Source organism: Salvia hispanica, chromosome 4 (assembly GCF_023119035.1).
Source record: "Salvia hispanica cultivar TCC Black 2014 chromosome 4, UniMelb_Shisp_WGS_1.0, whole genome shotgun sequence".
NCBI lineage: Eukaryota > Viridiplantae > Streptophyta > Magnoliopsida > Lamiales > Lamiaceae > Salvia > Salvia hispanica.
In genome coordinates, this window is record NC_062968.1 from 3,839,249 (window position 1) to 3,852,845 (window position 13,597).

The 13,597-nt window shown below is 37.8% G+C and overlaps 1 protein-coding gene across 1 annotated transcript; it reads right to left on the reverse strand.

Annotated features, from left to right (window-relative positions):
* Window positions 1–162: 162 nt before the first annotated feature.
* Window positions 163–8,505, reverse strand: LOC125222468 (protein phosphatase 2C 29). The gene is made up of 4 exons (XM_048125106.1): window positions 6,302–8,505; window positions 2,509–2,622; window positions 1,422–1,686; window positions 163–696 (listed from the first exon to the last, which is right to left on the reverse strand). The coding sequence occupies exons 1-4, from the start codon at window positions 8,192–8,194 to the stop codon at window positions 572–574; spliced, it is 2,397 nt and encodes a 798-aa protein (XP_047981063.1). The 5' UTR covers window positions 8,195–8,505; the 3' UTR covers window positions 163–571.
* Between the last annotated feature and the right edge of the window lie 5,092 nt (window positions 8,506–13,597).

Here is a 13,597-nt window from a genome sequence, read left to right on the forward strand (position 1 = left end):
AAAGTAATGTAAGAGAGAGAATCTCTCTACTTTACTCTCTCTCCACTTTGAATATTTATTATCATTTTTTCAAAACAAGTGCAGAAAATGAAATAACTCTACTACGATGAAACAGAGGAAGTAGTATTTTGTTTGTAAGGATAATCTACACATGCTTTTGGATTTGAATAATTTATGATGGGCATTTGGGAACATTACTTCCCAGAATTACAAATTCTGCCTTCAAGGAAAGAAGGCAGATATGTCAAAGCTCAAACCCACTAAACCCCCTCCACCCCAATGAAGAACAAACGAATGAGAAGGCTCTCAAAAAAAAGTTAAAAGAAAAGGAAAAAGAAAGAAAAGAACAAAATAAAATAGGTCTTCTTTTTCCTGCCTAAAACAAGTTTACGGCAGCAACTACAAAAATTTCCTATCCCATTGCAACATTCCCTCTTTAAGAGCTTCCATCATCATCATCACGTTGGTTTCGCATGGCATCAGACGGAAGATCATACAGCCCTCAAACGAACCGATCATATTCCAGCTTCCGTTGGAGCTTACATGTCGTTTTGGTGCTGCGGATGTTTTCTCAAAGGTACTTCCCTGAGGACTTCCAGATTCTTCCTTCAAGGGATACCACCATAACAGTGACATCATCATGGTATTTCCGACGATCACCATGAGGAATGTCCAGAAGCTCGTGAAAGTCCATTCCTGCAAACAACCGCATTGTTCAGAACACACAGCCAGTCTGGTGAGCAAATTTTATACTCAAAACGAGTAAAAAAGAAACTACTAGTAGATTTCTTCCGGATTTCAACAGAACATAACAAAAAGGCTCCCTTATACACTTCGATATTGGAAAGAATGCAGCTTGCATATTCTTTAAGATTCATGGCACAAGCGACAAGTACACAAACCCCTGTATTCTCTAGATTGCACCCGAATGAAATGAGAGTGACCAAGAAGATTAACTTTTTTCATTGAGCTCCATAATTTAGTTGAACTAGGCAATATAGGTCAAGCATACATCTCCAGTTATACAGTTCTATTTTACATGTATCTAAGGAAATTAATCTTGTCAGCAGCCAAGAGGTAACAATAAATTTCTCAACCAACAGTTAATCATATGAAAAGGATGAACATGTGTTATTCCTATTAACTAGTTTTTCAGTTTATACAGAATAACTCTGAGAAAATATTCTCTCCACCAAAGTTAGTCATATAGACACTTGATCAGCTAAATCCTATGAGAGATAGCACATTAAGGAGTAAAGATGTGAGGCATGAGAATATTCAGACACTAAAACTGCAAATAGTTCAAACAAAGTGATAAGAAAAGCCTGGCCCAGTATAATCTGTGGTTCAATACTGAAACCGAATCATCATTTGGTAGATTTTATAATATACTATCATACTTCTTTAAAGTAAAAATGTACCGGCTTTTCTGGCAGCACGAAACAGAAGTTCCTCTATCAAGTGCTGGGCAGGGTCTCCATCAGGGAACCTCTCCATGAAATTCTGCACATGGGAGACCACTTCTTGATTGCTAAAGTACTGATACAAGCCATCAGACGAAAGCACCAAAAATTGATCTCTGGGGCACAGATGGTGGTGACGAAGAGAGGGTGAACACGAGATGTAGGGCGCTGTACCAATATAATCATTCCGAAACATTTCTAGCAAGGCATCATTCCACTTATGCTGCATTAATATGTATTACATGCCATTAGTGGGATGGAAAATGTAAATAAAAATATTAAGGAGAACTCAGTAAGAGAATGTTCATTTGGTTAAGAAAACAAAACTATTTAAAGAACTGCAAAGTAAGAGCTAAGAGGTAGCAACCATTGAGAAGGTAATCGGCATACTAAAACTCGCTAATTAACTTGAATCTATTAGTGAACACTGATGCACATCAAGAGCTGAAAGTTTAGAAGTTTAGAAGTCTATCTTTAATTGTTAAAAGTCTAGAAGTCTATATTTAAAGGTTAGAAGTCTCTATAAGTCTACCTTTTAATATTATCTTTATTTCCTAAGTCTTTTTGAGAGTCTTATAAATAAGTTCCATGAGGTTTGAGAGGGATGTTGAATCTTGAGTTCAGGACGTTAATTTACCAGAGGGCTTAGAGGATTGTTTATCAATTATCTATTCCTTATTCAAACCAGAGTTCGAAGTATGTTGCAAACAAATAACTATATCAAGAATTATCATTAAAAAAGCAAACTTAGAAACTAACATATGAAGTAAGGTTGCCTCTGTTGCACTCAAAATCAAAGACCATAGAGTATGGGTCAAGTAAATTGAAGGTGGCTAGCCTATACACACGTGTCAAATAAACAAGAGCATAACTTAACCACAAGCTCTAGAACAACACTCACAAAGTGCAAAAACGCACAATGTCATCAGGCAGAAGGCTGAATGGAAGTAAACTTTGACAGAGCAATTTAAAAACAAAAAACAAAAGATTACATTGCTTCTCATTGTAAAATAATTACCCCCTGGGAAAGGGTGGAGGGACAAACCTGTTTGAGGAATCCAGCCCCAAATGCACGGGTAACTTTGAGACGACCTTTAACTCTATCATTTACTATACAATTGCTGTCATCTGGGTGCTCATTCTTGATTCTAATAATTTCCTGATATTGATCATATGAAACAAATCAGTAACAAAGCAAAAAAAATTGAGGTCTGAAAGCATTTAATTTAATACTGAAAGTTCATCCACCCCACCCAACCCCTTGACATCTGGGTCGTCATTCTTGATTCTAATAACTTCCCGAAATAGATCATATTATAAATGATAGATGTAGCACCACAATCAACTGTAATGCCCGTATCCAGTACTGTTGTGACAAGGAAGTAGAAATAAATTACAAGTGTTTAGAACTGATCATATGACAAGGACTATGTAAATTATCATCTATCAGTGGGGAAATGCCTCATACAAAGTTTGATACCTAAGAGCATGCCATGAACAAGACAGATAGACCCAGCAGCATCCATAAAATTACTTATCCAAAATGTCTATGCAATGTTCACACAAAAAAATTTGTTGCTTGGGTGTTCTCAAATAATATGAATTTCGTCATATGTAGCATTTCACAAAAAATGCGTGTGCCCCAATGGAGAACTTCTTGACTAAATTTTATTTGCACACTTCCTGATGCTTCCACATTCTTCCTCCCACACCACGAAGAACTCTTATCCGACTAGACTTCTTCTTACCAAACTCTTCAATTATACTAATAAATTACAGAGTATAACGGTTAGTTCAAATATATTTTATGGCTAGCACATAAATGTGTACTCTTAAACATACTCATCTCAGTTTTCCCATACAATCCTAACCAAACAGAATAAGCAAAAAGTCTAGTTTAACTTAATCAGACTTTAATCATTCTGAGGTTAACATCCCTTTTAGTGACCATTCAATATGCACAGACCTTAAACAATCAATTCACACGGGATGCTCTTTAGGTTGTTCGACATGTTTCATGAAGTAAAACATGCTACAACGACTACGATACAATGTTTGACTTAGTGAATTGTTCACATTGTAAATTTGTAATACACACTGATATAACAGGATTTATATGCAGTAAACAATGTGATTTTCAGTTTCTAATGCCACTTCCTAAAGTATGGGGCTTGGCACGCTAATTTTACCAAAGCAGAATTTCCTGTGCAAATTTCCTTCCTACTTTTCCCACTTCCATCCTATTGCCACTCCTAAACTGTCAGACAAATTTTTGTAGGCAATTTGCTATGTGACATCATAAGTCAATACATTCTGATATTGTTGACCATCCGACTTTATTCAAGAAATTCCTAACATTTATATAATATGCTTTCCTCCATCCGTTCCGCGGTAGTAGAGGCGTTTCTTTTCAGCACGCGATTTAAGAAAAATTGTGATAAGTGAGTTAAGTAAAGTAAGAATAAAGTAGGAAATTAAAAAGGTGGAGAGATGAAGAGAGAATAAAGTAAGAGAAAGTAAGTAAGAAGAAATGTGTTGACTTTAACTAAAAAGGTAAATGACTCCACTACTATGAAACGTACCAAAATGGCAAAATGACTCAACTACTATGGAATGGAGGGAGTAGATTTTAAAGACAAGCAAGCACTATTTTCTGTTAATATGATTGCGACACTAGCTGTGTCATATAGTAGCTGTATACCAATGTCTAAAGAATTTTGAGAAAATCACCAACTTCAGTAACAAGAGAAGTAATATATATGTGAAATTGCCAAACTTGAAACCCGCAACAAAGATGAAGTCCAGAACTCTGATTTTACACCTTCAATTTGATTTAATATAATCATTTATTTTTCACTTGTAAGTTTACAACAGAGAAGGTTGGAGAAAGAAAAGTAAATCCCACTTTTTTGCTTAAAATTCCACAAGCATCGTCATATTTATTAAAAATAGTGTAATAAGGATGGGATACCAGGGCATCCTTCCTGTCAATTTTCAGTTCCAGAATCATATTTGGAAATGGCATTTTTTATGCATTCCAATGTTTGGAACCATTTGAAGTGGTAAAACTCCATAATAAAAGACATTTCTTGAACCTCACCACCCAAGGGTCTACAGGATGATAAGCATACATGAGTTTCAGGCTGCCCATGTAAGTGCTAATTTTGGGAAGTTAGACCACTTGAATGAAGTGGCGGCCACAGTGTCCCCCAGACAAATGGTGTTGAGTATGCAAGATGATACGCATTGTGAGTATTTTCCATGAGTATAATATGCAAGTTAGCATGACTTGGGTTTTGGCTTGGACAGTAATAGTTGTCCACGTGAACTATGTAATCATGCCAATCCATTTTATGTGTTGTAAAAATATTGGGACTCTGATAGAAAATAACTTAGCATTGACAGTTCAAACCAGTTATCAGCTCATATTCAAGCTTCTAATCAATCTTGCAACAGCTAACTAGTTCGGCTCTTTATCTATATTCGTCTTCTTTTATATTATGTCATATTAAGATATTTGAGGTAAATCATAATGATGGTAGCAATTCATCTGGTCATAAGCTGAGGGTTAATGAAAATATATCTAGTTGGGTCTGCAAAAACAAGCCTCTCTCCTCTTTATCCAGTTCAACAAATGCTTAAATGTCTCCACCTATAATTCAATTCAAGATCTTAAGCCTCAGTTGCTTGCTTGAAATCTCTTAAGTCCAAAGTGCAGTGAGAGTTAGCCATTTTGACCTATTTATCAATACTTAATATTTTCAAATATATATTGAAAATTGAAATTGAATTGGTTGCAATCTGTAAAAAAAGTGGCTTGTAATTTGTGATGTGATTTAATAATTTAGTATCATTGTGATTATCCTGGCAACTTTTTTCAATAGGTAACAATAATATATTTTTTTGTTTTAGATAATATAAGTACAATAGAATGTGGATTGAGGAATCCTGCATAAATATGCAACATGTGTCGCCATCCTAGACTCCTAGATACTCTGTTAGATGTGAGAATATAAATTCTCTGTGCAATAGTTTTTTAACCATCCTAGGTTTTTGTAAATTTCCTCGTGCTCACTAACAACTAGACACATCTACAGTTACATCAATTATTATACCTAAATGACCTCAAATTTTGTATCCATCTTTACTAATCACACCATAACTGCATCCAAAAGTTTCAGTTGACATAACTCTATCCATGAACTTCGTTATTCTTGATCTCACCCTAACACTAAATATTTGAAGTAACGTTAGACACCTTGAGTTTATGTGATTACATCTATTGTGATCTCTCTTCATGAGTATTTACCAACAATGTCCTACACTCCGTTATTGATGCCAATTTATTTGAAGAGTACGAACAGAACTCAAGACCTTCTCATACAATAGTACTACTATTCAAATTTTTTTAAAAAGGTGTCAACTGCCTTAGCTATTGGCTGTATTATTGAGCATGACTCCTATCAAAGAGTTGCCAACAACTTTAAATAAAATTGAGAAAGAGATCCCTCAAGAGAACCTAACAAATTGCAACATATTTCACCAACGAGAGTGTGAACAAGAGTCAAGATTAAAGTATCTCCAAGAGGACCTTCTTTTTAGATGTATGGATTCTATAATTTTCCCAATTAAAACTAATAATTTAAGAATCTATTGCAATTACCATAAGGTAAACCATTTTAAGTTTTTACTCAAAGCAGCACTGTGATATTTGAAACATAACAGTTCCAGCTATTTATTGAATCTTGAGGCAAAGACTCAAAGCAAGATTCAGAAACAAACCAAGTGGCAGATATTATACCAGGAAAATATCTCAAGTACTAAGGAGGAAATGTTACCTCTTCTATGCTTGTGCTGTGGTCAGTTGATAATTGCAATGCAGTCAAACCCATAGGTTGATGAACATGAGCTTCATTTACAGCTTTACTCTCCGTCTGACTGACAGAAGATAACTCTTCAACTATTCCCTCGCCATTGAACCCGTAATCACCAGAACCTTGCATTTCTGTATCACGGGTTACCCCTTCTGACTCGAACTGAGCTACAATGGCTCGACTGTCCCCAACATTCATCACATACACATCGTCATCCCTCATCAATGCAACCAACAAGCAAGAACCCATCAATGCAAGCTCAGGGTAGCGATCAAGAACCCTATCAGTCATATCTAAGTATCCCTGCTCTGTAACTTCAAGTGCTCTAGACATTGCACTTAATACTAGATCATGATCAACTAATCCTACCTTTCTTTTCCTACCAGTTCTACTACTTCTCCCAGTCTCAACAACCTCCCCATCACCAGCTACATTGCTCTCCCTCAAATCCTCAATTGCTTTATGCTTCCCCTCTGACCAAAACTTCCAGGGAAATAATTTGTTTCCCTCCTTCTCCTTATGCCTATTCAACAACCCATGCTTCAGTTTTGACAACAATAAAGACCTCCTACTCACTGCTGAACCTGCATCGTTCACACTCAATGCATCATCAACTGAAAAGGCAAATCTTTCAGAACCAGATAGATCAAGCCCATCCCCGGGATCATCCTCCACCAAACATTCCCATAACTTCCTCCTCCTAACTTCTATTTGCTCCCCTCCAAACATCACCTTCTTAACTAGTTTTGTTTCTACTTCGCCTTCTTTGCTTTCTGAGTCTTGTCGATCACCTATATTAACATCAGAAGGGTGAGAATTCCCAGTGAAATGTGCATTTTCTGAAGCTGCAACTGCATCCTCTGTGTCCCAAAACAAACCCTCTAATTCATTATACATGGCTTTGTACAAATGGCTCATGAGGAATTCCGGAGCATCAGGTCCGTTAAATCCATCATAAATTCCAACAAACAGCCAACCTAACTCCTCCGATACAACCACATGAACCCGGTCCTCACCTGCCTTACCCAATGCCCACTGCACATTGCCCTCACAGCCAGTCTGTGGCGTCTCTCTGCAGCTATCACTTACTGGTGGAGCATCCTTCCGCTGCCCTCCTCCACTAATGAAATTCCTTACAGGCACCACAGAGAAGTTGCGGTACAATGCATTGCGAATCCCCGAAATGCTCTTCTTCTTCCTCTTCTTAACATACATGCCCCCAAGTGGCGCCGAAAACGGCACACCCCCATTGCTGTCGCCAGAGAGAGCAGCGCCATCCAGCGGGCCAGAGAGGGCGCCGCGCTCGATCGGGCCAGACATGAAGAAAGCCCTCTCCAGCTGGCCCGAGGGCTGCTGCTCCCCGCCGCGCGGCACCCGCTGCAAGGGCAAGGCACTAAACGACGACGTACTCTCGAATCCATCCAGCAGAACATTGGGGGGCCCAGTTCCAGCTCCAGCTCCAGCTCCAGCTCCAGCTACAAAACCCTTGCTGCTGCCAAAATTATTCTGATAGCTTGCTTCACCGGCGGCATCAGTGCAGATGTCGTCGAGTTGGAGGACGGTTATGGGAGTAGCAGTGTTGGCGCTGACGGAGGCGCCGGAGATGGCCCGGAAGCCGGTCTCCGGGTAACCCGGCGGCTTAGAGGGGCGCGGATCGTCGAAGCGGAGGGAGTGTGAGGGAGATACGAAGCGATCGGAGTGAGTTGGGGAGATGAACCGCGCGGAGGAGCGCACGTAGCAGAAGGAGTGACCGAGGGTTTCGTCGTTGCCGCCGAAAATGGCATCCGGATCCGACCGATTCGGAGGTCCGGCGGCCGGATTGAAACAGGGGAACGCCTGCGAGAAGCCCGCCCCCATCACATCCCACGATTCATCCTAACCCCAGCCCCGAAGCAGAAAGGGAAAAATTTCCGAATAAATGAGGAGTATTTGTGAGAGAGAGCAGAGGGTTACCTAAAGGGGAAAAATTGAATTTGTTCGGCGGTGCGTTGCGTATCGAGTGGCTGATTTGACGGAATGCGGTTGATGAAAACGAAAGAGGGAAATGGGGGAAGGTAGAGAAGGTGGAGAAGGTGGAATTTAGCAGTGTTGGTAGTAGTAGGTGTTTCTCCTTTCGTTTTTCGAGAGGCGAGAGAGTCAGAGAGCTGAAGACTACAGTTAGGAAAGAGAAAGTGAGGAGAGAGAGACAGGGCAACTGGGTTCTAATCTCCTGTGTCTCTCCGTTTTCCAAATAATCAATTACTACTACTTTCATTAAATGATTGAGTTTGTAAATAAATTACCGTTCATGTAAATTTAACAAAAAATATTTTATTTTAATTAAATTTATGGAATAATAATAAGTTATCCAACATGAACAAAATTTATTATTTTTTTATCATTTTAATTAAACTTGATTTTACAATTAACATTGATCCATATTCTTACATCTGAATTTTAGTTATATTAAATTTGTATGCAATTAAGATAAAGATAAAATTATCATACTAAAAAAATACTACTCGTACTAGATTGAACTTTACAAATATAATTTAGAAATAAATTATTTTTTATATGTGAAAACCAAAACGTTATCAAATTCACCTAACAATTACACAAGTCAATTAAACTTAATAAAATAGTAATATAGTGGAAGTGGTAAATTGATGGAGGGAGAGTAGATTAAGTGAGAAGTAGGTGATTGGAGCAAGTGAGGTGAGAGAAAGAGAGGGAGATGCATTTGAAATTATTTTAGTTGCAAACTCTTGTCATTGTTTTCAAAAATTTGGAGGGATGGGGCCCACGCAAGGATAAAAGAGCCAGGTGTTTGATTTTTTTGGCTGTACAAAGACCAAATTAGACATGAGGATTAGGGAAATGACAAATTAGGACAGTTGGGGTCAACCAGGGCTACTTATTTATGCGCAAACCAAATAAAAGAAATGTAATTTTAAATGATTATTTTGATTTTGTCGTTTGTATTTTAGGTGAATGGGGTCTTTGACTCTTTTGTCCAAACAAAGGTCCAAGTCCAACTATGCAATCTGGATACTCTGCTGACTGCTATCCTGCCTTTTTTTGGTCAGCTCTTCTTTTTGGGGGGTGGGGGATGCTTTAAAAAATTATGGGCTTCTTGTTAATCGTGCTAGATTAAATTTAAAACAAACATATAGCTAAGTTATTAAGGCAAAAGATTAAACTAAAATACATGCATCTAATAATTCATATTGGAAGCCCTCCTGGTCATGTCACAATTCTCCGCTAAGTTTTTTTTTTTTTTTTTTCATCAGAACACAACTTTCACAATAAACGCAGACTATGAGGTTGTACATCTCGGTTATTGGATGAGGGGAGACAGTGTATGGGTGTCGGTTTCTCTTTCCGCTGAGCTACTTTGAATCCAGTTCTTGTTGGAGGTGAAATTTTTCGTAAAATAAGGGTGTATTTATATAAATTTTCAATTTAATAAAAAAACTGAAAACCCCCGCCCACTCCCGCCCGTCGCGGCTTTCTCCTCCACAACGAGCGTTGCAAGCAATCGCGCCTCTCCCGTCACGACGCCCCTCCCCAGGCATGAAGCTCGTCACCTTGCCCGTGCCAACACCCTGAAACGGAGGGGGACGCGACGCGCCTCCGTTCGCATCGCGACAACTTTGACAATTTTTCTTCTTTATGAGGTGGATTCCATTCTCCACATAACACTTCTATCATTTTTTCTTCAATTATTCTCCTATTTTACTAATTTTGCATTAAAACTCGTGTAATCTCAACATTTTAATATTATGGGATGAAAGGTGTATTTTTAGGCCACCAATAAATGTTTCAGTTTTCACTTGTTAGTGATTTAAGGAATTGTAAACAAAATGAATGAAAAAATAGTTTATTAAATATAAATCTTAATATTATACTATTAAATATTAAATATTATAAAATGTTGAGTATAAGATCTATTTATTAAAAATAATAAAGTAAAACTTTTAATAAATAAAAGTAAAATCAGATATTTAATAGTATTAGCTAAAATTAAAGAGTACTCCTAGTATTGGTTACAGTGAGCTATTTATAGCCTAGATTATTCCCCAAACCTACAATCACATTTTTGTCTTTACATAAAATATTACTTCGTGTATTTAATTTTTATTATTAATATAAAAATTTGAAAATAATTAAATAATAATTTCAATTTTGATTAAGTCATTATGCAGCCCCACCCAACACACCTAGGGCTGAGGAATTATACCGAAATACCGGAATACCGGACTTACCATACCGAAAAAATACCGAAAATACCATTTTTTCGGTATACCGTAGTTTTCGATACGGTATGATACCGTACCGATAGAGATCGGTACGGTAACGGTATTAGATTTCTCATACCGCGGTATACCGATTCGGTATATACCGATGCTTCGGTATACCGTGGTATACCGGTATACCGATTGATATATATAATATATAAATATAGGTTTGTGTTAAAATGACAACTCCTCTTAAAATGACACCGTGACATTACTTATACAACAATATTATAAACGCAACACAACAATATCCAACACGTTAGACAGCAATTTATAGATTGCTGTCTAACGTGTTGGATATTGCTGTTCAAGAAAAATTGTTGTTTAAAGACCAACACATTGCTGCCCGTCTTTTTTGGGGGGTTTTTTTTGCCACGTGGCAACTTATTATTCGTCCACGTGTACAAATGATTGGCTAGGAATGGTGGTATGGTGTTATTTTAAGGGGTGGTGGGGCCTAACATGCCCCTATAAATATATATTTATATATGTTATATTTAAACTAAGTTTTAGAAAATAAGAATTTTTATTATACAAAAATAAAAGAATCAAAATTGGGAACCCTATTTTTTGAAGTAGTCTAAAACTAGATTTTTTTTTAATATTTTGGATATAATAGATTTTTTCACGGTATAATGGTATAACGGTATGTCGTACCGCAAAACACGGTATATCGGAATGCCATATCGCAGTTCGGTATACCGCAAAAGTACGATATACCGAAATGCGGTATGGTATACCGACAACACGGTATGGTAACGGTATGGAAAACTGTCATACCGAATTTCCGGTATACCGAACTCCGGTATACCGAAACTTACGGTACGGTATCGGTATGGTTTTTGTCATACCATAACTTTCGGTACGGTATACGGTATGGCACTCCCGGTACGGTATACCGTACCGAACCACCCCTAACACACCCAACCCAACCAACTCAATCCAACCCAACCCATCACTGCATTCCTCATATTGACCAGTACCACATCCATCGACCATCGTTGTTGCTTCCCCTTTGACCACTGTCGCCACTAAACACACATACACACACTACCGCCACCACCAAATCTACATCACACACACTCTCGTCTTATCCGCATTTTGGATGATGTGAAGCCAGAAGAAGGTTTTGATATAGAGAGGAGGGGCAGAAAGAGGTGGAATGAGGGATTGAGAGGGCTTTTGAGGAGCGGGGTTGATGGTGACAGTGAGGGCAGCTGAGGCGCGAGGGCCATGGTGACACGAGGCGAGACAAAAGAAGATGGATGTTGACGTGAGGCGAGGCGAGGCGAGGCGATGCAAAGAGTGGGAGAAAAAAACTTGACTCATGCTAAATTTGCAATCAATATGTCACCCACAAGTGTATGGGGTATGTAGCACGTGGCAAGTTGAAATTATCGATCCTCGAAGACTAAGTGCCGGCTTGAGTACTACGATCCAACTTTGAACACTATCTATGAAGGGGTTGGCAGCGGAAGCGCTCATATAAATTAATTACATAATAATTCTGATCTATTTAGAAGATTATTTAGACAAATTCTATTTGCGTAATTATCACATGTATCATGCTCATATAACTCAAATAAATCATGCTTTAAATTAATCAAAACCTAAAACATGCTTTTTTCTACGGTTTAACTATTTTACCTTGATGATTCTCCAAAGAATCGAAGATAGCTAGCGCCTTCTCCATGTGAAGATCTTTAGCATAAAACCACGGATCTTCTGTCTGGTTCCCGGACTGTAAACTGATATCAGGGTGGGCTGATCTCACCAGTATACTAGGAATTAAATAAAGAAGACGGAAAACCTTTCCCACGGAGGAGAAAAATCGTCCCTTTCCTTTATAGAGAGGGGGACGAAAATTTTGAAGAAAATAATGTGTATTTTATGTCTCCTTTATTCTCATATTTATAATAAGTCACATATTGGGCCCAGACAGGGATCTATGCAAGGTTTTGGATATGAGCTCCTCCAGTTAGCTTTTTACTAATTAAATTAAACCCAATTTAATATAAGCTTATAATTGGAACATTACGAGCAGCCACTACAGAAGTAATATTGCACTCCCCATCCAAATCCGAAATTATAAGTACTCCGGGTTTCCATTACTTGGTATTTATTTTCCGCGCTTAAGATAGAAACATCCATTAATTAATTATTGTCTGCTATAGACTTAATTAATCAATATCTTATTTATTCCAAGAGTGGACTCAGCAAGAAATTCTTATTTATTATTCATAGAGTAATCAAACTCCAACTAGCTAGGTTCTGAATAATAAAACCTTATTTCAAGCTCCTCTCGAGGATGTTATCAAACGAGACTCACCTCGCGCACGATTCAACATAATAGCAATCCTAGCACCGCTAGATATTAATCACCACCACCCAATATACCAGGCTTATTGGGTTGCGAAAAACCCGCACCATTTGGTAAGTCAAAGTAGTGCATAATCAATACCGTATGCTCAATGCTAACGTACATTGATTAAGAAACAATAATTTACAAGATCTCGTCTTTCAGTAGATAGCATAAAGACTGTCTCGCTGTTAGATCCATTCAGTGCTATACCACACCATTGTCATCTTATTTCAGTAAGGCTTAGAAATAATCGGACTGACATTGCAACCTTTCACGATAGGTAGTCTAAGCCTATCTAGGTTGTGAAATTCTTCTTTTTCTTTGTTCAGAACTGACCGTGTCACCTTAAAGTGAACGACGCCCACAACCGATCTACTAAAACAAAGACTTAGACTTTGTTAAGTTACTTATACATTTAAAAATGTAATAAACATCCATTAAATGTAAAACATAACAACATTATGAGAAAAATAATCTGTTTATTCCTTTGGAAAATAAAATAAGAGTTTTAACAGTATTCAATCACTCGAAAGGTGATTTCCAGTATACAAGTTGAAGTTTGTTGGTAGTTAGAACCAGATATTCTCGTTTGATTCCTGAAAAAGATAAAGTTTGTTGGTA